The sequence below is a fragment of the Oryzias melastigma genome, linkage group LG20 (assembly GCF_002922805.2).
Source record: "Oryzias melastigma strain HK-1 linkage group LG20, ASM292280v2, whole genome shotgun sequence".
In the NCBI taxonomy this organism is placed as follows: Eukaryota; Metazoa; Chordata; class Actinopteri; order Beloniformes; family Adrianichthyidae; genus Oryzias; species Oryzias melastigma.
The window spans coordinates 7,836,609-7,858,262 of NC_050531.1; the positions used below are offsets into that span (position 1 = coordinate 7,836,609).

The 21,654-nt window shown below is 38.7% G+C and overlaps 3 protein-coding genes across 16 annotated transcripts in view; all 3 read left to right on the top strand.

The window, feature by feature from the left end:
* The window catches only part of si:ch211-285f17.1 (sickle tail protein homolog), a 123,975-nt gene extending 117,653 nt beyond the window's left edge, over positions 1-6,322 (top strand). For 10 of the 14 annotated variants that reach the window (XM_024279564.2, XM_024279563.2, XM_024279560.2 and 7 more), the window contains 4 exons: positions 561-638; positions 721-2,313; positions 2,819-2,950; positions 4,885-6,322. In XM_024279564.2, coding sequence (XP_024135332.1) covers positions 561-638; positions 721-2,313; positions 2,819-2,950; positions 4,885-5,388 — 2,307 coding nt within the window. In that variant the 3' untranslated portion in view covers positions 5,389-6,322. The remainder of the gene's footprint in view (positions 1-560; positions 639-720; positions 2,314-2,818; positions 2,951-4,884) is intronic. The other 4 variants (XM_024279573.2, XM_024279574.2, XM_024279575.2 and 1 more) reach the window with 2 other exon arrangements.
* Positions 6,323-6,467: 145 nt separating this feature from the next.
* On the top strand, positions 6,468-9,251 carry LOC112151075 (uracil nucleotide/cysteinyl leukotriene receptor). The gene is made up of 2 exons (XM_024279726.2): positions 6,468-6,593; positions 7,061-9,251. Exon 2 carries the CDS (start codon positions 7,078-7,080, stop codon positions 8,044-8,046), a length of 969 nt encoding a protein of 322 aa, XP_024135494.2. The 5' UTR covers positions 6,468-6,593; positions 7,061-7,077; the 3' UTR covers positions 8,047-9,251.
* A 798-nt stretch (positions 9,252-10,049) lies between these two features.
* Positions 10,050-21,469, top strand: nphp3 (nephronophthisis 3). The gene is made up of 27 exons (XM_024280470.2): positions 10,050-10,897; positions 10,969-11,094; positions 11,167-11,317; positions 11,395-11,547; positions 11,628-11,761; positions 12,291-12,451; positions 12,553-12,709; positions 12,948-13,022; positions 13,096-13,266; positions 13,373-13,476; positions 13,676-13,790; positions 13,866-14,009; positions 14,077-14,174; positions 15,661-15,763; positions 15,840-15,922; positions 16,059-16,197; positions 16,277-16,441; positions 16,505-16,599; positions 17,190-17,312; positions 17,387-17,576; positions 17,652-17,893; positions 17,967-18,042; positions 19,155-19,282; positions 19,396-19,636; positions 19,717-19,842; positions 20,886-21,001; positions 21,067-21,469. The coding sequence occupies exons 1-27, from the start codon at positions 10,574-10,576 to the stop codon at positions 21,233-21,235; spliced, it is 3,909 nt and encodes a 1,302-aa protein (XP_024136238.1). The 5' UTR covers positions 10,050-10,573; the 3' UTR covers positions 21,236-21,469.
* Positions 21,470-21,654: the final 185 nt, after the last annotated feature.

A 21,654-nucleotide genomic window follows, 5' to 3' on the forward strand; every position in this document is an offset into this window, starting at 1 on the left:
ATCATAAAAAGCCTCACATTAATCACGGTCTCTTTTCAATTCAGTTTTTCAATAACAAAAAAATTTAAACTAGAAAAAATACATATTTAGGTCTTTTGTGCAGTTCTTCATCAAATAGCTAGAGCAGTAGTGAGCATGATACAAAAATTCCTCTAGGCATTGTTTGTTGTGATGGAGAGCTTTTAAAAGTATAAAGCAAGTTACTAAATTTGTATATTTTAAATATAACTGTGCATTTTGTTAGCTGTTAGCAAAATAGTTTATATATCTTACAAAGTAGCATACATTCCTCTTGCTTTACTTTAAGTTCATACAAATTCAATTTTTTAAATTTGTCTCCTTTTAAATGTAAAAAATTCTTCTGAATCAATTATGAAACATTTAATATCAGAACAGGGAAAAAAAGTGTTGCAGAAAAAAAATCCAAGTTAGAACTCTATAAAAATAAAGTAACTGGCCAATTCGATTTTACTTTGTGGATGTCTCCTCAAAGTGAATCTGCTGCAACTTGGAACACCAGTTGCACAGTAATATTATCCCCTCACACACTGTCCTACCAGAGCTCAGAGCCCAGTCGAGAGGATAAAGATCCCAGCACAGATGAAAACGGGAACACTACTGTGCGACAGAGCCCTGGGGTGTGTATAATTCACTCTGTTTACAGTCATGTTTCGTACATACTTGAGCTTAAATGACAAATTATACATTTCAATCTCACAGGTAATATATTATGTGACTGGCCAGATTACCAAAGATCAACCGACTCCTTCGGGACTGGAAGACACACCAGAACACAGGGAGTCCGCACAGCCTCCAACACAGGTGTCAAATGTCAATGCTAATGACATTTCTCCAAGCCAGCAACAGCAGCTGCCGCCATTGTCTCCACCACCTAAATCGCCTTCTGCTCTTACACCCCCACCTATATCCCCCAAACCCACGGGACTTAACGGATTCAAACTGCCGAAGAAGCAGGTTAAACGCCCCGAATCCTTCAAGAAAAGTGCTGAAATGAAAAAGGGGGAGGTGCTCAATAAAGTGAACACTGAAAAGAAAAGCAAAGTGGCTCAAGTTTCTTCAAGCAAAAACATCATGTCTGAGCAGGTTGTATCCACAAGAGTTAGTAAAGAGCCACCAAAATATTCTGCTCCACCACCCAAGAAACCCTCCAGTGAAGACAACAAACAGTCTAAATATACTTTAGACGAAGAAGGGGCAAGTCTTAGTCCTGATTTACCAGCAGAAGAAGGACCTCCACCGCCATATAATATAGCATTAATGATCACAAACACTAAAGTTCAATCCCTGTCTAGTGGGGAATACCAAGAACTCGTGAGTGCCAAGAAAGGAAGTGTCCAGACGGTTACCGTAGGCAATGCCGCAAACAAAGACAACTCCACGGTTAATCCTGCTGGGTTGCAGGATAATGGCAAAAAACCTGTCATCATCATCTTTAACGAACCCATGGATATCCGCTCCGCTTACAAACGCCTGTCAACCATCTTTGAGTGTGAGGAAGAGCTGGAGAGGATGCTAGCGGAGGAGCGCATCGACGAAGAAAGCGAGGAGTCGGATACGGAGCGAAGGGGTGGGCTGTCGGCCAAAGCCGAGGATGCAGACGCGGTCGATGGCCGCAAGGTCAAGGGAAACGCGGATCGTTCCAGCTTATCGTCCTCATCGTCCTCGTCCGTTTCTGAACTAACGGACAACGGAGTGAACGGAGAGGGCAAGCAAGACGGCAAGAAAAAATTCAAGTTCAAATTCCCGAAAAAGCAGTTCGCAGCGCTGACACAGGCGATCAGAGCGGGCACCAAGTCAGGAAAGAAGACTCTACAGGTGGTGGTGTATGAAGACGAAGAAGAAAGTGACGGTACGCTCAGGCAGCACAAAGAGGCTAAAAGATTTGAAATTGCTCGTTCAAAGTCATTCGCAGAAACCTCCAGGGGATCTGAAAAGAAAAGACAGGACTCTGATTCCCTCTGCAGGACAGATGAAATTCGTAAAAACACCTACAAGACTTTGGACAGTTTGGAGCAGACTATTAAGCAGCTGGAGACAACTATCAGTGAAATGGGACCCCAGTCCTCTAAGGAGCCAGGCAGCACCGAAGATTCTAAGACGAGGAATGGGAAAAACTCAGAAGGAGGCGGGCTGAAGAGGTCTTCCTCTCTCCCTGCCTCCAAAGGGCCCGCTCCTAAGGTACCAAGCAAAAGTTCTTTGCAGAAGAAGTCCAAACCTCAGCTACTGCCCCGTCCCGTTGTCACCTCGACCAACGCCACCTCAACCCCGAGTGTCCCCAGCAACGTGCAACAGGTCTCTCTTTAGATCTTGTCACTCCAGGAGACTTTGGGTCCTTCTCTTTCACTTTCTGACCTGCCTTCCCTCCAACCCTAACAACTGAAATGACAAAATCATTAATCCCCTACACAAGTGTCCATATGTGTTTAGAAGTGACCTGCCTCTGTGAGACTATGGTGACGTGATTTGGGATTTGGGGATTTTGTTGGGTTCTTTACTACCACCTTTACCACTGCTAAAACTTAAACACTTTTTTTTTAGCAAACGGTGCAATGAACATCAAAGACATTGTCCTGATGCTCTGGTTCTTTATTCTTGACTGCATGTACTATATTTACCAACTGTAAAAATGTTTGGTCCCACTTGGTGCATGGCCTTTATACCGGTCTTTATTGTTGAAAAGTTTTTGTTTTTTAACCTGTGTGTGCCTTCACTTTTCATACTTCCAATTTTGGTGTGCTTTTTTTCCCCTATCTTTTTTTTATTTTTTGCTTTGTTTTTTATTTGGATCCCCTTGCAGAACACCAGTGTCGCTTCTCCTACTAGTCGGATGCCCGTCCCTATGTCTGCGAAGGCCAGACAGTCGCCGGGCGCGACTGACAAAGCAGGAAAGCAGCATAAACTCCAGGACGCTCAGAGGCAGTTCCGACAGGTAGTTTTGATGTAGGGACCTACCAGAGACTAGAGGAATATCGAACGCATGAAAACATTAGGGAGCCAAACGCTTTTAAGGGGGATTAAAAAGACTACCAAAGCTGTGAGATTTCAAATGTTTTGCAAAAAAAATAAAGATGCCTTAATGGCAACTGTGGATCTGTGTCTGTTTGCAATGACAAGAAGGCATGTTTGACTCTTGACTGTTACCCCATAACTGTATGCTTTTGCATGTCTACACTGTTCATGGTTTTCATTGTGTTGGTGGCCTAAAAAAAAAACTTGGGGAAAAAAAAGGCACAGAAATCCTTCATCTGAGTTGTCAGTGTCACCAAGCTCTGAGATGCTTCTGGCAATGTTCAAGCACAGACTTAACAGACTTTTCCCGCTATGCACCTCTGCTCCAAACCAACATTGCTGCACAGCTTCCCTAACCCCCACGGTGATGTAACACCTCCTCGTGAGGACACTCGGCATAACCCGCTCATCTTGCACCTACAGTTCAGTGGAATTCAGGTCCACAACTCTCCTGCCAGCTGTCGCTCTTCGCACCCCTAACCACGTTCTCTAATTCTCTCCAGCCGTTGAATGCACCTTTCCTGTTTTGAATTCTCCGCCGCAGCCCCTAAGAAACACTAACAACACTTCTAACACACAGATCCTGTCTGCCATTGAACCATCTAGACCAGGGGTCTCCAAACTACAGACCACACGCTGATTGACTTTTTTTTTTTTTTTTTTTATTATTCTTATTATTATTCTTTCGTACATTTTTTGGACGTCCATAGGTCTTTAGCTCTTTCAGCTGTTAAAATATTTAGCTGTTTTTATGCTAGCTTTTTCGACTATTTTGGCAATTACTAAGGATTTCTAGTCTATTTTGCAGTTTAGCTAATATTTTAGCCACAGGCTAGCTATTTTGGCTAATTTAGGATTTCTTCAGTTTTTTTAGGCTAATCTGGAGTTTAGCTAATATTTCATCTACATGCTAACTGTTTTGGCTAATTTAGACTTTTTCTCTGTTTTTAGGCTAATTTGGAGTTTAGCTAATACTTTAGCCTTATGCTAGCTGTTTTGGCTAAATTAGGCCTTTTTACAGGTTATTTGGCTCACTTGACATTTAGCTAATAGTTCAGCTACATGCTAGCTGTTTTGGCTAATATAGGCTTTTCTCAGTTGTTTAGGTTATTTTGGATTTTAGCTAATATTTCAGCTACATGCTAGGTGTTTTAGCTGATTTAGAATTTTTTCTGTTTTTTGGGCAAATTTGGCATTTCGCTAATATTTTTAGCTAGTTATCAGCCTCAGCATTTTCAGCTATTAGCTTCTGCCATTTCACCTTTCAACTTCAGTGCTTTTATAATTTTAGGTTATTAATTGCAGCCTTTTTTTAGCTATTAGCACTAGCATCTAGATAAAGTATTTTGAATTGAATCTTGAATCTAGCAACATTTAACTTACAGCACTCACACAAGAATTGTCCTAAGTAATGCTATATATCTAGTTTTTAAAATGTATTAGTATTATTTATTTTTTTCAATGAAGATTACAGAAATGAATTATTCAAAATTTGGTTACCTGTGGCTTTTTGGAAAACAAAAAAATGTACGTTTAGGCTGTCATTGTTAGACTTTTTCTGTTAGCCTACGAACCGACTCCGGCCCCCCATCAGAGAAGAAAACGGTTATGTGGCCCTCACAAGAAAAAGTTTGGGGACTCCTGGTCTAGACTTTTGAATCTGTCGTTTCAATATGTTTGCCTTTGCCTGTAAGGAACAAACTTCTGTTGGTCTCTTTTAGTTGTGTCTTAGCATTTTGTAAAGCTGTAGCGTGAATAACTTTAGTTTATTTTAACATTGTCTTGTCTTTTATATGTGTTTTTTTACCAATCTTCGTTTTTGACAACCAGTATCTGTTTGGCATCTGTTTGCAGGCTAACGGAAGTGCTAAGAGAGTGGGAGGGGATCATAAAACTGCTTCCCCCACTATACCCATCTCTAAAATCCCTGCTTTTTATCCTAGCTCTGCTAAAGGCAGCTCCCAGTCTGCGCAAAACCCAGAGGCTACTAATCCCATTAACCAGTCTTCCTCCTCTATGACAAAGTCCTCCATCTTGTCCTCTCACACCCCTCGTTCCGGTCCCCCACCCTCCTCCCATATCCCCTCACTTTCTAACGGATCCCTCAAACTCCCCACACCCTTGCAGCACACAGGTAAAGCTCTCTCGTTCTCCTCGCAGAATGGTCGAGTGCACTCCTCCTCCTCCTCCTCTTCTTCATACTCCTCCTCCTCCCCCTCCCCTCTGTCGCCCACACCTTTGGGCCCAGGTGGAAAGAGCATCCGCACCATACACACCCCCAGCTTCACCAGCTACAGATCGCACAACGGCAGCAGCGGAAAGTCCTGCATTCCAACAGCAGCAAAGGACACAGTTTAGCACCTTTACTGCACTGCAGGTAGACTTCTTCATCGTGTGTCATAGAAATGTTGTTTTCTCTGTTTTCTTTTAGAAAAATATTAAATTATGCACTCATCTTTCATCTGCATTCACTCGCGTTTTATTCTTCAGTTAGATCATGCTTGCTTGTATTTTTAATCTCTCTTGAAGGTGTTCAAGATTTTCTCACTGTAGTTCAGGGTGCTTTTGCCGTATGTAAAAAAAATATTTTCTTGTCATAGAAGTGAATAGGAAATATAGAATTGATGTACAATCAAAAAAATAAAAAGACAATGTAAAAAAATATATTTTATTTTTTAAAAAAAGAAATAGAAAATTCATAGTATATTTAATCTTCTATATTTCTTATGTTGCCAGACATCTAACAGCCCTTGTGAATGCCTTTCTGGATTGTATGGAAAAATGAATTTCATAACAATTTTTTGTGTGTATCCTTCTTTTACAAACTGCCAGTTTGCTTTATAGATTTGAGTGAACTAAGTTTTCATTTATTGTGCCTATTTGCCAAAGTTGTATAATGACTCCCTTCATGCCAAACTTGCAGCTTTACATGTCCAGGCTTGGCGTGATGGTAGAAGTGTCGGGCCTCAGTTTTTACTTACATTTGAGTTAACACTTTTTTTGTGTGGCTTTTAATGTAATCCGTACTTAAAACAACTTGTTCAAAAACATGTACATAGAAGAAATGCTTCTAAGAAAATAAAGTAGTTTTGTTAACATACCAAAGTTTATTTGCATGCCTTTCTGATAGCAGAGTGATGTAAAACAACTGTTTGCACAGATAGATTCTGTAAATATTTGATTTTCTCTTATTTTTTGTTTTTTTGTAAAGCTTTAAATCATGGAATAAGTGAGAAATGTGGTCAAAACAAGTGTGTTTGCATAGTTAATAAAGACTCGCATGCTTCTAGTGCATCAGGCTTCTGTATTTTTTTACATTTTTTTCTGATTTCCTGTGTTGTATTGCCTTATTTGTGAGTCTGTACTCACACATGTTGGTTATCTCTCATAAGATCGGAAGCTTTATATCCACCACACAACTGTGGTACAGGTCACACTTCTGCTTCTCATCACCTGCCTCACACGAGTGTCTTCCTCTGGAATTATATTCTAGATTTCGATTAAATTAAACCTATTTTCTTAAAGAAGATAAGTGACACTCTTCATTTGAAGACTTAATTCCTGTAAGTGTACTCTTATTTTTTGTTAAATATAATATTCAAAATGTGTTTGTAATTATAGTATGCGACCAAATTGAACATTTTAATATTAAATGCTTCAATCTAGTTCTAAGTTAGGGATTTATTGGAAATGTTTTTATTAATAATTTCCTTTGATTCCTTTCGAAAACAAAATACTAATCTTTGAGTTTACTAAAGATAATCTGAATAATTTCCATCTTTAAAAAGCAGCCTTTCTGTTTACTGTTTAGTGGAATAAGAGTTCCTCTTTAAAGAAAAAAGGTCACCACATGTGACCTTTCCAAGTCACACTCTGTAGAGTTTTGTGTTGTGTTGAGTCACTTAAAGGTCCTGTGACTGTTGAAAACCACGCGGTTGTCAATTACAATAAATACCTCCTCTAAACGTGTATTTGCCAACATTTCTTCTCATGAATTGCTGTGAGTAAATGCTACTTTCTGCTGCACCAGGACAGTCTCTTCCAGCCATGAACGTTTCTGAGGAGGATGCAAAGCCCTTCGACAGCACTACTACTGGAGCGTGGAATATTAGCCTTTCTGGATTTTACATTCTGATTTTCATCGTTGCTGTGCCCGGGAACATTTTAGCTCTGTGGGCCTTCTGTAAGCAGAAAACCACGTCTCCGTCGAAGATCTTCCTGAGGAATCTGGCGATCGCCGACATCTGCTATGTTCTTGTTTTGCCCATGCGAATTGTGTTCCACCTCTCCGACGGCTACTGGCCTTTTGGACATGTCCTCTGTCAACTGTCGGGTTTCCTCTTCTACCTGAACATGTACTGCAGCCTCTACACCATGAGCTTCATCAGTCTGGATAGAGTCCTGGCTGTGGTTTTACCCTTAAAACTTCAGTCGGTAAGGAAACCTTTGTACGCAAATATAGCTGTTGTCGCACTTTGGGTCGTCGTTTTGGTTTCTATGAGTCCGATACTTTTCTCAAAGAACCAGACGAATTCGACAAGCATCTGCAGCAAACTCTACCTGGAAGACACCTCCCCTAAAGCTTTGGTTTCCACCGTTGTGGCTTTTCTCATCCCCCTCACCACAATCGTCGTCTCATACATCCTGATTCTGTTGAAGCTAAGGAAACTCAAGCAGCCCCAACTGCATCGCGTGAAAGAGAAGGCTGCAAAAATGATCATACTCATCCTGATAAACTTTATGTTGGCCTTCATGCCCTATCATGTGAGCAGGGTTATCTACATTACAAGCCAAAGTCACAGCATGTGGAACCAGAATGCTTTGGTTAAAGCCAACCAGATCACATCTGCACTGACATGCATAAGCGGCATACTTGACCCTGTGATGTATTTCTATTTGAATCGTGTGTACAAAAACACATTTTTGCAGCTATTCTGTAAAAACAAGGAGCTTGAGAAGTCATCGGGAAGTAGAAGTGGACTGAGAGGAGACATGGGGGGGTTTGAATGCAGCTGATCACCACCTGTTTCATACTTTTGTATTTAAAATAGTGGCTTTCCAGCATAATGTATGTTATGTGTGTCAACCAAGTTGTTTCATAAGAATATTTTTGGCAAAAAATAGAATTAAAGTGTTTTTAAAAACAGGAAAAGCGGAATGTTGTTAACTCATGTACAGTTTTTTACTTAAAATGTTTATCTTTTTGTTAATTATTTCTATTTAAAATGTGTTTTTTCAATGTTTATTAAATTTTACATTTTTTGAATGTCATATTATGTTTACAAAAATGTTTGAATAAAAACCTTTTTTTTTAATCACCTATATCTTTCATGCTGCAGATTTTCTTGCAGTTCTTTCTGTGGTTGAAGTTCACTTCCTGAAAATTTGATCTTGTTGGTCAACTTGGTCAAATGTATGAAAGCGGCAGCAACAGATCATTATTTTATGACAAACTACAAAGTTTTCAGCTTATTGATGACAACTACATCTAACCTTTCTCATGTTAAAAACTATTTTGGAACAGATGGCTGTAAAACTCTCACAGTAAATTGAAAGTTGCCCCACGCCCACAGTTTGCGTCATCTTCACTTGGTGCTTCCCAGCAAATTTTTGCAAAACATTTTGTGTGGTATTTAAAGGTTATAAGGTGGAAATGTTATGCCACTTTGTTTTTTATTATTTTGACTGTGAAGAAAAATAAAGATGTTGTCACAAAAGTAGTGATTGTGAGAGATTGGCACCCTGATCTATTTGAATGTGTATTTTATCAGCTGAAAATCACTTCTCTTTCGTCTGAGAACTCTCTAAGGTGTCAATTTTTTAATTTGTGAACTTCTTTACATTTTTGCAATTGAAAAATGATAAGACAAATAAAGATATGGAAAACTCAAAAGCCTGATAAGTACAACCATCTTTCTTCTGTGCAAGGTTATGAAACGTAACATTTCCCTTTTTAGAAATCCTCTATAATTATGTATTTGGATTTTTTAAAAAAGAACTAAAAGGATGTGAGACTGTTCTTTCAACACATTATATCTCTAGATTTGAGGAACTAGCACGTTATCGCTTGTTGCAGTTTGAGCTTCTTGTTGATATGACACCTTAAAAATCAACTCTGAATATACTTTGTTGTAATGATAGCCTATTCAAATGAGAAAAGGAAGTGGAACCATTCTGAGTTTTTATATGTATGTAAATAAAATAAAAAAACATTTATGCTATACAACATTTTGTTTTTATCATTTTAAATAAAGTATTGTGGAAAGTTTGATTCACTTTAATAATCTTGTTTCACTTTTTTAATGGTGACTTGTGTACATTTATTTGGTCCTAACACAGACAAATCTACTCTATCACCTTCATTTTTAGAATTTTCTGTCAATTTATGGTTAATTTTGTATATGGTGGGGATCAGAAATTACTTTGATTATCCAATTTCAGTCAAACTATTTGATTACAATGGTCAATCACACCTCAAACCTTTGACACACAGGGTTATTTTAGAATATTTTGCTTGATTTAACTAAAAAAATGCTTTGTAGGGTTTATATTATTTTTTTAATCAATCACAAGAACAGAAAGAGGTTTTACTCTTTCACATGACACTACATCACACAAACAGGCTGAGTGTTTTTCTTCATTTATCACATGAAACCCTTTTTTCAGTCAGACATGGTTTCATTTGGTGTCTTCAGAGTTTTTCTTTTGGGCTTATATCAATATTTGGGCCTGTAAACACAACCACACAAATTTAATCATTGAGAAATATCAAATAACTGCAATAACAAGACCGAAAAAGTAAGAAATATGTTGTGTTATGTATGTTTATGTATTTTACATTTGTCTAACTGCCTACATAAGTTATATTAGTGGAGATAAATCTGGATGTGTTATATATAATATTGCTATTATCAAAAATATATATATTATATAGTCGCTTAACCCGATAATTATCTGATTTTCCTTGTAAATAGTACAATTGTGAATTTGTTTAAATAAAGGCGACTTTCGGACAGTTTGACCCTCCACGGCTTCCGTTCCATCAGCTTGTTACCACGGCAGCAGAGAAGAAGCTGTGAGAGGGAGTACACCCTTTTTTTCCTCCACATATTTTCCTCCTTATTGCTGCTCACTATCATATATATTTTTTAAACTTTTATTTATTTATTTTAACTTAATTTAATCACTTATTCATCATAGTTTCGTAACAAACAAGCAAAAATGCGTGTCATGCTAGTTTTTAGTGTCGTAAAGTTCGCGAAAATTGTGCCAAACAGCTAAGTTAGCTAGCTAAAACTTTTGTCGACAGTAGAGAACACATTGTTAGGTCACGTTATGTCTTAGTAAAATACTCTTGCTTCATATTCGGGGGATTTTTATGACAAATTTGGAAGAAACTGAGCAGAAAAACATCAAAATCGAGATAATTTATTTGTAAATAAAAAGGTGTTCATCGTTGATTTATCATTTTCCCATCATTAGCTGTCGCTCTTAAATAAATATGGAGATTAGGAAGGGTTGAAAACCCATTTCGCTTGCCATCATGGGCACAGCGTCTTCGTTAGTCAGCCCTGGAGAGGTGATCGAGGATGGATACGGTGGAGAAGGAGGGGAAGCCTGTGAAATACCGGTGGAGGTGAAACCTAAAGCCCGACTCCTGCGCAGCTCTTTTCGCCGAGGACCGAGGGTGATCGGGGCCAGTTTCAAATCCACGGGGTCCGTGGATCTCGAGTATGCTGCAGAGTACGAGAGACTCCGAAAAGAGTACGAAATCTTCCGTGTCAGCAAGAATAATGAGATCACATCCATGCAGAAGAAGGAGGCCAAGCTGGATGAGGAGAACAAGAGGCTTAGGGCTGAGTTACAGGTAAAGAATGTGTAAGCAGATGTTTTCCAGCAGAGGTTTGTGTGCTGAAACATCTATAAATCTGCCTAAAGGCTCTGCAGAAGACATACCAAAAAATCCTGCGAGAAAAAGAGGGAGCTTTGGAGGCGAAGTATCAAGCAATGGAAAGGGCTGCCACATTTGAGCATGACCGGGACAAAGTAAAACGACAGTTTAAGGTAAGTCTTTCACATCATTTACTGAGATCCACACCAATCAGAATTCATCAATTTATCGTAAATCGTGTTCAGATTTTCCGGGAAACCAAAGAAAAGGAGATTCAGGATCTCCTCCGGGCAAAGCGAGACTTGGAGGCCAAACTCCAGCAGCTGCAGACTCAAGGCATCCAGGTCTATGACCCAGATGACTCAGACTCTGATGACAACCAAACCACTGTGACAGGTAACCACAGACACCAATAAGCATCACGGACCGCTTTGTGCTCATGTTGTTTGAGTTCTACTTCCTGTTTTGGGCAGCTGCTGGAACACAGTGTGAGTACTGGGCAGGGGGAGTCCTGGGAAGTGAACCCTCAATGGGGAGCATGATGCAGCTACAACAGACGTTCAGAGGACCGGAGCTGGCTCACAGTTTGATAGATGTGGAAGGACCCTTTGCAAACGTGAGCAGAGGTGCGTTTCCTTTAGATAAGAGGAGTGAAAATGTAGTACAAAATGTAGTCATTTACTAACACCTCCCACATGTGATGCAGATGACTGGGATGCTGCAGTGGCCAGTCTGCTTCAGGTGTCCCCTCATGTGCCTCAGGCCTTATGGAGTAACACTGTCCGCTGCTATATCATCTCTACTCAGGAGACCAAAGCAGAGCTGGATACTTTTCTTAAGGTTTGTCACGAGGTCAGCTTTAAAACGTCATGTTAAGCTCTGCTTCATAACACACTCCAATCATCTTTTGATCTATTTTTTAAGTTTTCCATGTGGTCTTTTATTATGATTTTGTTGTTTTTAGCTAAATGAAAAAAAAAAAAAACGTGTAGTTTTCTTGGAAATAGTTTGATAAGAAGTTTGCTTCTGAGTTGTGGATGGGACTGGCGTGGAGCAACCCTTCCCCTCCCTGTTAATGAGAACTCTATTTATTCCAAAATTAAATATATATATGTCTTCTACCAGAAAAAATGCCACGAGAACCTGTTAAAAACACGATTTTCATCGGAGTGGGTCTTCAAAGTCTTTGGTGATCCAGGGTTCTGTGTTATGAATGTATTGTTTTGATGAAGAAGTTGGTGCTTTTAACCCTAGAACACTATTGCTTTGTGATTTTTACCTGAGCAAAAGTTCTGTGCTCAATATTTGAATTCTCTGTTTCCAGGGATTTCCATTAAAACTCCCATTTATTTGTTTACTTGTTTATCAGAAGCATTCCTCTGTGTTGCGAGGAATGTGTGAGGATCTTGGCCATTTCTACCTGAACGTCTGTTTCCCAGAGGAGGTCGCTGCTTCTTTCACTGTGGAGCGCAAGCAGGAGATCGAAAGGAGTTCTTTGTGCGTTCTTCTGCTCAAGTCCACCGTCACAAGGTACAGGAAGTTGGTAGTGAACTTTGGATGAACTTGAACTCCCCTGCTACAAACAAGTAGCATCCAGAGATCTGGTATTTCTCCAAACTGTGTCTGTGCAGCTCTGTGGTGGAGGACTGTGAGGAGGCTTTTGTGAAGAACGCAGATGGTCATCCACTGGTGTTGTACCTCAAGAAGGAAAAAGACCAGAACTTGACTGAAACGTGCAGGCAGCTATTAGAGAAGATCAACACAGCAGACAAGACTGCAAAAATCAAGGTGTTTGTCTTTATTTTAAGATTTAAAAATTGATATAAATCAATAAGAAAACTATAAAAACGAAAATTTGATGAGGAAAATCTTTAAAAAAGTAAAAAGTTACATTTTTTCTTTGTTGTGTTTCAAATGCAATTAACATTTTTAGATGTAACGTGTAAGATTAGTAGACAAAATCCACTGTTTTTGTATTTACGGAATTCTTAAAATTCTCTCCTTCTCACAATTGGGCATCCCTCAGGTGGTTGACCATAGTGGCTCTGCAGAGGAGGGGGCTGACCTGATATATTCTCAATTGGAAAAAGTCATCAAACAGGTAAAAACTCCAGTGTTTCCATCCACTTGTAGAGTTTAAATACAGTTTTTTGAGTTTCATCTTTGTTTTCCAGGAACTGCTGGGCTTTGAAGGAGCAGATGTCGACTCAAAAGACTCTGTTATTGATGAAGGACGTGAGGAAGACTCTGGCGATGTGCTCTGGGATCTGCATGACGAACAAGAGCAGATTGAATCTTATCAGCTGGCTTGTAACTGCAGCACGTCCCATCTAGGCTTCCAAAAGGTAGAGAAAACTACACTAGAGCTGATACAATCTTCAAATAGTAACTACAATTTATGTCCATTTATGGCATTTACCTTTATTACTAAGTGTTTGGTGTTCTCCTCAGTACATACATCGTCTGAATGACATGATAGCTGCTCCTCCTCCCACGCCGCCCCTGCTGGTATCTGGAGGTCCAGGTTCTGGAAAGTCTCTCTTACTCTCCAAATGGTAAAAAATTAGTTTTTTCAAAAAATGTTGTAACTATTATTTTTTATCCCAATCTTTCCAGCCTAAATGACAGGAAAAAAAAATGCTGGTGAAGTTGTCATCTAAAATTAATGATCTAATTTTACATTTTAAATTCGGAAAGGAAGTAGGCTCTTAAAGTATTTTCTCCAGCCTAATGTACTTTTCTCTCTTTCTGCAGGATTGAGCTTCAGCAGAAACAGTCCCCCAACACTTTGGTGCTTTATCATTTTGTCGGCAGCCCGGTCTCCACAAGCTCAGAGCCGGTTCTCATTATTAAGCGACTCACAGTCAAAGTAAGGATTTTATGTTTTAATCTCTAGTGAAGAAAGCTTCCTGCTGTACCTGTGTGTCTGTGTGTGGTGACGTAGCTGCTCCAGCACTTCTGGTCCATTTCTGGACTGTCTATGGAGCCCAGTAAGATCCTGGAGGAGTTTCCACGCTGGCTTGAAAGACTATCAGCACGTCATCAAGGAAACATCATCATCATTATTGACTCAATTGACCAAATACAGGTGAAACCAAACTTCTTTAAACAAGAATTTGAATTTATTATTTTCTTTAAACGTGCATATTTTTCAGCAAGCCGAAAGGCACATGAAGTGGCTGATTGATCCCCTTCCTGTCAATGTCAGAGTGGTGGTGTCCGTCAATGTAGAGACCTGTCCTCAAGCCTGGAGGTGAGGAATGCTGGATTTGTTGTGTGGATGCAGCAACAGGAATTCCTGAACATTCAGTCTACTGCTCCTTTCCGTACATTTTTCACCATGTAAAAACTCAATGTTAGCAATCTTGGTATCAAAATGTTCAGCTTATTCAGGACATTACTACTTGTACTTTTGGTATTCATAAACTTAATAGTTTTTGAAATATTAAGCAAAATATGCCACATAGGAAATGATTGAGAAAATGCATTCAAAAACTTTGTGCACTTTGAAACTTGTGAACTTCTGCATATACTGTCAGCTAGAGACACCATTCAAACTAAAATGTTCAGTAACCACTGGATTTTTAGGTTAATTTGGCATTTAGATTTTATTTTAACAACATACTAGCTGTTTTAGACTAATTTAGAATTTTTTTCTGTTTTACAGGCAAATTTGGAGTTAAGCTAACATTTTAGCATTGTGCTATTTTTTTTTTTTTTTTCTAATTTATGTATTTTTCCTTTTTTCTGTTAATTTAGAGTTTAGCATTTTAGCATTATGCTAGCTGTTTTTAAGCTTATTTAGATGTTTCCAGGTTTTTTTATTTAGAGTTTAGCTAACATTTTAGCATTATGCTAGCTGTTTTTTTCAGCTAATTTAGATGTTTCGAGTTTTTTTTTATTTAGAGTTTAGCTAACATTTTAGCATCATGCTAGCTGTTTTTTTCAGCTAATTTAGATGTTTCGAGTTTTTTTTTATTTAGAGTTTAGCTAACATTTTAGCATCATGCTAGCTGTTTTTTTCAGCTAATTTAGATGTTTCGAGTTTTTTTTTATTTAGAGTTTAGCTAACATTTTAGCATCATGCTAGCTGTTTTTTTCAGCTAATTTAGATGTTTCGAGTTTTTTTTTATTTAGAGTTTAGCTAACATTTTAGCATCATGCTAGCTGTTTTTTTCAGCTAATTTAGATGTTTCGAGTTTTTTTTTATTTAGAGTTTAGCTAACATTTTAGCATCATGCTAGCTGTTTTTTTCAGCTAATTTAGATGTTTCGAGTTTTTTTTTTATTTAGAGTTTAGCTAACATTTTAGCATCATGCTAGCTGTTTTTTTTCAGCTAATTTAGATGTTTCCAGTTTTTTTATTTAGAGTTTAGCTAACATTTTAGCATTATGCTAGCTGTTTTTTTCAGCTAATTTAAATGTTTCCAGGTTTTTTATTTAGAGTTTAGCTAACATTTTAGCATTATGATAGCTGTTTTTTTTTCAGCTAATTTAGATGTTTCCAGGTTTTTTTTCCAATTTGAGTTTAGCTAACATTTTAGCATAATGCTAGCCCTTTTTTTGCTAATTTAGACATGTTTCCTTTTTTTATTGCCTAATTTGGCATTTAGTTAATATTTTAGCTAGCTTTCAGCTTCAGAATTTTTAGCTGCGTCTTTAGCGGCTACATTCAGCTTACAGCATTCACACTTACATTATCGTAAGTAATGCTAAATTTCTAGTTTCTGTTACTTCCAGATTGTGGCCCACACTTCACTTAGACCCACTCAGTCCTACTGAAGTCAAAAACCTGGTCAGTGCAGAGTGTCAAGGTGTGGATGTCAAACTTACCAAAGAACAGGTCAGTTATCATTGTGTTAAACATATTGATGTTTTGGTCACATTTCTGCTCTTTAAAGTTCTAAACTTTGTTCTAGGAGAAGAAACTAGAAAGACACTGTCGCTCAGCATCAACGTGCAATGCGTTATATGTCACTCTGCTGGCGAGGATGATCACCAGGTCAGCCATACTTTCAAAAATAGACAAAAAAATGTTTTTTTTTTCCTTTTTTTTCTCTTTTTTTAAACTATTTTATAATTTTGCATAACTTAACCATCATATTTACAGTTGCTTCTTAAAGATGTCCTCTGTACAGGTTTCCTCCTAACGAGGGGTTTAGTTTGCTCCTGGATCAGTGTCTGCAGTGTCAGGACACCATCTCGCTCTACCGACTGGCACTGAGGATGATGATGAGCTCCCTCAGCACCGACAAAGAGCAAAACATTCTGAAAGAGGTAAAGGCTGCAAGTATCTATTTTAGTTACTTTCACTTCCTTGAGAAACTCCTAAAAGCGTCAAACCTCCTCTTCTCAGATCCTGTGCCTCGTTTTGGCAAGCCACAATGGAGTGAGCGAGTCAGAGCTACTAGATATTTTCCCAGAGCCGGGGTTTCCCGTGCTGTCCTCTCTGCTCCACTGCCTGAGCAAACTCTGTGTTTTAACCATCCGTTGTGGACTCGTTGGGTTTCAGCACCTCCAGGTAGACGAGTGTTAAAAAAGTACATTAAAGAATTCTTCAATAATAAATATGTTTGTTTGTTAGGCTTGTGAAGCTGTGAGGCTGGAGTTTCTAAATGGAGGAAGCAGCTCCGCTTCATATAGAGAGAAATTAATCCGTTACTTCAACCAACAACTCAGGTGCTACGAATGGTATAAGTCTGTATAAGAGAACTGGACCGAGTGAGTGTGATGTCACCTGTAGAAAATGGTTTACTTTTAGCTCCAACCAAATGGAGAGGATTCAATTGACATGTTTTTGCAAGTTGGAGCCAGACGACATCAGTAAACAGTGATTGTTCCGAGTCAGTCTGAGTCAACGTTTCTATGGCAACCACTCAGGAGTAATGTTGTTGGAAGTCCACTCCCCTACCACTCGAAAGGACAAAATAACTTTTTAAATGTTCAACATTAGGGGCCAGCAGGCACTAGATACTTTTATTAAGACTTCTGATTGATCAACTTGCAATAAAGAAAAAAAATATGAAAATTTGATTAAAAAGGTAGCAGAGCAAGAATGGTTATTCTGACCAACACAATGACTGAATATCTGCTGTTTATTTCTCTCTATGGGATTTTGGCTTCTTGGAGCCAGTTTGTACTTCCTTTTTGGAACACCACGAGGCAGGGGTCATTTGGTCCAGTTCTCTTAATACAGTGAATGGGACAAACATGTACAACACTCGTGTCATTCTCGTGGCTGCATGCTTACATCATTGTGTGGGTTTTAGCCAGGACCGTGTGACGTGGCGTGTTGCAGACGAGCTTCCCTGGCTGCTTCAACAGCAGGACAACAAAACCAAGCTCCAGCTCAGCCTTTTGAACCTGTTTGTGTCCCAAAACCTCTACAAGAGGTCTGTATTCATGTTGACTGAAAGTCAAACACATTGAAAATGTTGACATGATTGGTAAATTGTTCCTTTTTTAGGGGTCATTTTTCTGAGCTCCTGGCCTATTGGCAGTATGTGGGCAAGGACAAAAGCTCCATGGCGGCTGAATACTTTGACTCTCTGAAACGCTACGAGAAGAGCTGCGAAAATGAAGACAGCATGACCAAACTCGCAAACCTTTATGAGACTTTGGGGCGTTTCCTCAAAGACTTGGGACTAACTGGTCAGGTAGAATCCTCTTTTGATGCTAGGAAAGCTTAGAGTCAACTGTCAAACCGGATCTGAGCGGGTTTGTTTGTCCAGGCTGTAGCGCCGCTACAGAGGTCCCTGGAGATCAGGGAGACGGCGCTGGATCCGGACCACCCCAGCGTGGCTCGCTCACTCCACCAGCTGGCAGGAGTCTACATCCAGTGGAAGAAGTACGGCAACGCCGAACAGCTGTACAGGCAAGCCCTGGAGATCAGCGAGAATGCCTACGGCGCAGAGCACGCCAGCGTGGCGCGAGAGCTGGAGTCGCTCGCAATGCTCTATCAAAAGCAAAACAAGTAATTCTCCTTTTGTTCATCTAGAAAAACATTTAAACATTTAAAAACTCACATCGGAATCTGTTACCGAAAGGTATGAACAAGCGGAAAAACTTCGGAAAAGGTCGATGAAGATCCGTCAGAAAACTGCCCGTCAGAAAGGTCACATGGTGAGTAGTGCTGCCACAAACGATTATTTTAATAGTCGACCAATCACCGATTATTTTTTCTGATTAGTTGACTAATCAGGTCATGTGCAAAGTGGATTTAAAACACACATCGTAACCATCATTATTTAAACTAACTAGAAACTAGATATATAGCATTACCTGAAGAAATGGTAGTGTAAAGGCTGTAAGCTGAATTTGGCCGTTGAAGATGCTGAAATTGATAGCTAAAAACGCTGAATATGATAGCTGAAAACACTGAAGTTAATACCCAAAAACGCTGATAGCCAGCTAAAATATTAGCTAAATGCTAAAAAGCCTAAAAACAAAAAAGCCTAAATTAGTCAAAATAGTTAGCATGTAGCTGAAATATTAGCTAAACTCCAAATTATCCTAAAAAACTGAAAAAAATCTAAATTAGCCATAATAGCTAACATGTAGCTAAAATATTAGCTAAATTCCAAAATACCCTAAAAACAAAAAAGCCTAAGTTAGCCAAAATAGTTAGCATGTAGCTGAAACATTGCTAAACTCCAACAAAGCATAACAAACTGAAAAGAAAATCTAGATTAGCCATAATAGCTATCATGTAGCTAAAATATTAGCTAAATTCCAAAATAGCCTAAAAATCTAAAAATCTTAAATTAGTCAAGATAGATAGCAGGTAGCTGAAAAATTAGCTAAACTCCAAATAAGCCTAAAAAACGGAAAAGTCTAAATTATCCATGATAGCTAGCATGTAGCTGAAATATTAGCTAAATTCCAAAGTAGCCTAGAAAACAAAAATAGTCTACATTTGCCAAAATAGCTATCATGTAGCTAAAATATGAGCTAAATTCCAAAATAGCCTAAAAATCAAAAAAGCCTAAACTAGCCAAAATACCTAGCGTGCTGCTAAAAAATTACCTCCAAAATAACCTAAAAAACCTTAATAAATGCCAAAATAGTCCAAAAAGCTAGCAGAATGCCATTATAACGTTAAACTTTACTAAACTCTGACTACATATAATATAAAGTCATCATCTAATCGTGGCATCCCTACTGGTGAGTACGTTTCCCAGAATTCCCCACAGTATCCTGCTCATCCGCTCAGACATTTCCTCCTCCTCCTGCAGTATGGCTTCTCTTTGTTGAGGCGTCGAGCTCTGCAGCTGGAAGAGCTGACTCTTGGGAGAGACTCTGCAGATTCTGCCAGAACTCTCAATGAGCTGGGTGTCCTTTACTATCTCCAAAACAACCTGGAGTAAGACAAACCCGTCTTTATCGGATACTCAGAGTCTATTTAGTCTTGTACTTTTTTCAGTAACAGTTACTTATTTCAACTCCCCCTACTTTCTAAATATTTTCTCTCATCAGTGCAGCCAAAGTGTTCCTGACGCGCTCTCTGGAAATGCGCCAACGCGTTCTCGGTCCGGATCACCCCGACTGCGCCCAGTCCCTCAACAACCTGGCTGCACTGCACACCGAGAGGAGGGATTACGATTTAGCCGAAACTATGTACCAGAAGGCGCTGGAAATCCGCAAGAAGGCTTTATCGCCGGACCACCCCTCTCTGGCGTACACTCTCAAACATCTGGCCATGCTGTACAAGCGCAGGGTGAGGCTGATGATGAACACGGAATCGTTTTTTCTTTGTTTTCGCCGGTTTGTTGCATGTAATCCCGTTTTATTTGACAGGGGAAGCTGGGAAAGGCAGCTCCTCTATACGAGTTGTCCCTGGAGATCAGGGAAAAAAGCTTTGGGCCCAAACATCCCAGTGTGGCCACTGCTCTGGTCAACCTGGCCGTCATCTACTGCCAACTGGTGAGACGTAACAAAATGTGAAACTTAGTTAACATTTTAAAAAAATATTTGTAGTAGTGCTGTCATGCGATTCATTTTTTGTGCGATTAATTAATCCTGACCTGTAATTAATTATTCAATGTTAATTACAATGATTTTTAACCTAATTATTGCTGTTAAAAGCCTTGTTTTTAGGTGTTTTCTTTAAGTTTTTAACATTGTGGTGCAGTAAAAGATAAAATGATAAAAATAAAACTAAAATGGTGGCTTTATTAAGTTTTGTTTCTATTATAAAAAAAATTTAACCTTTACTTTGACACCACCGAGGGTTGTTAAAATCCTGAACAAATAACAACAACAACAAAAAAAAAATCAGGCAGAGTTCTCAAATTTACTACACCAAAAAACTGTAGGAATTCTTTTCTGAGCAATCCAAAATTCTTATTCATACCATAATTCAAATGTTGATATATCTTATTCCACAGTTTACCACAACAGCAAGAAAGCATAAAAGACATGAGTGATTTTATAGTTTTATTTGACCTATTTGGGTGAATTGGATCATTTAAACTATTTAGAAAAAATAATAATTAATAATAATAATATAAAAAATAATAAATAATAAACTTTTGTTTCATCATCTTGACCAAAACGAGGGCTAAGAATTAAACTTACCTCTAAAATGATACTTTTCGAAAAAGGAGCTAGAGCGCGCGCACACGACTCGTGCTGAAGCCGTTACCATGACAATGTGATGCACCACATATTAAACAATCGGCTTTTGTAAAACCAATTTACATTTAAAAATATTAAATTGCTGAAGTTCCAATAATTTAATTAATATTTATATTTTTCTTAAATGACCGTGGTATGAGCAGTATAAAATCCTCCTTCAGGTTAGCATAACACAAAAGTAACCATACGACGTAAAAGTGAGATTAACGAGATTTTTTTTTTTAAATTAATGTGCTACAATGTCTGTGATTAATTAATCGTGGCACCAGTTTTAAGTATTTAAACTCGTTATATAAAGTTGACAGCTAAATCTTCTTTGTCTGTGACAGAAGAAGCACAGTGAAGCTTTGCCGCTTTATGAGCGAGCTCTGAAAGTGTACGAGGACAGCCTGGGGCGCTCACATCCCCGCGTTGGAGAAACCTTAAAGAACCTGGCTGTGTTGAGGTACACTAAATAAACATCCAAAATAGGATTTAAATGAAGTTTCATATGTAATTCTCTTCCTCTAGCTACGAGAAGGGTGACTTTGAGCGGGCAGCAGAGCTGTACAAGCGCGCCATGGAGATAAAAGAAGCCGAGCCGTCGCTGGTGTGCGGCAACGCTCCGTCCCACCACTCGTCCAGCGGAGACGCCTCCAGTCTGAGGGGGCCCGCTCAAATACCACAAGCCCCGAGGTGACTCTGTGAAGCACCATCTCCAAAAGAAGGAAGCAAGTGAGTCAGGAAGTGAGTCAGCAGTGGTTTTATGTGAGAAAGCTTAAAAATTGAGAAAATGTTCAGATGAAACCAGAAGATTTTAAGCACTTTTCAACATTTTCTTTAAAGCTACCTGGGAGCAATTTTGTAAAAAAAAGTGCTCAGTCTTTTTATAACTATTAGCTTTATAAGTAAAACATTGTACTGGAATGGAAAATGTCTGTACTTCCTGTATTTATACTTTAATGATCCTTCTAAAAAAAAAGTGATTTTTATCTAAAAACCAAATACTAAAGCAGCCAAACACTAAGTATTTTAAGTAAAAATGTATATCAACAAATGCAAATGTATTTTATGTGTTTTTTAATAGGATATCCAACATGTTAAGAAGGTCATTCTAAT

Excerpts from the sequence above, each read along its gene's own strand:
- nphp3 (XM_024280470.2), top strand. The coding sequence starts at position 10,574 with ATGGGCACAGCGTCTTCGTTAGTCAGCCCTGGAGAGGTGATCGAGGAT. Across the intron at positions 11,095-11,166 it reads AAGTAAAACGACAGTTTAAG|ATTTTCCGGGAAACCAAAGA; the intron begins GTAAGTCTTTCA and ends AATCGTGTTCAG. Across the intron at positions 11,762-12,290 it reads AGCTGGATACTTTTCTTAAG|AAGCATTCCTCTGTGTTGCG; the intron begins GTTTGTCACGAG and ends CTTGTTTATCAG.
- LOC112151075 (XM_024279726.2), top strand. The coding sequence starts at position 7,078 with ATGAACGTTTCTGAGGAGGATGCAAAGCCCTTCGACAGCACTACTACT.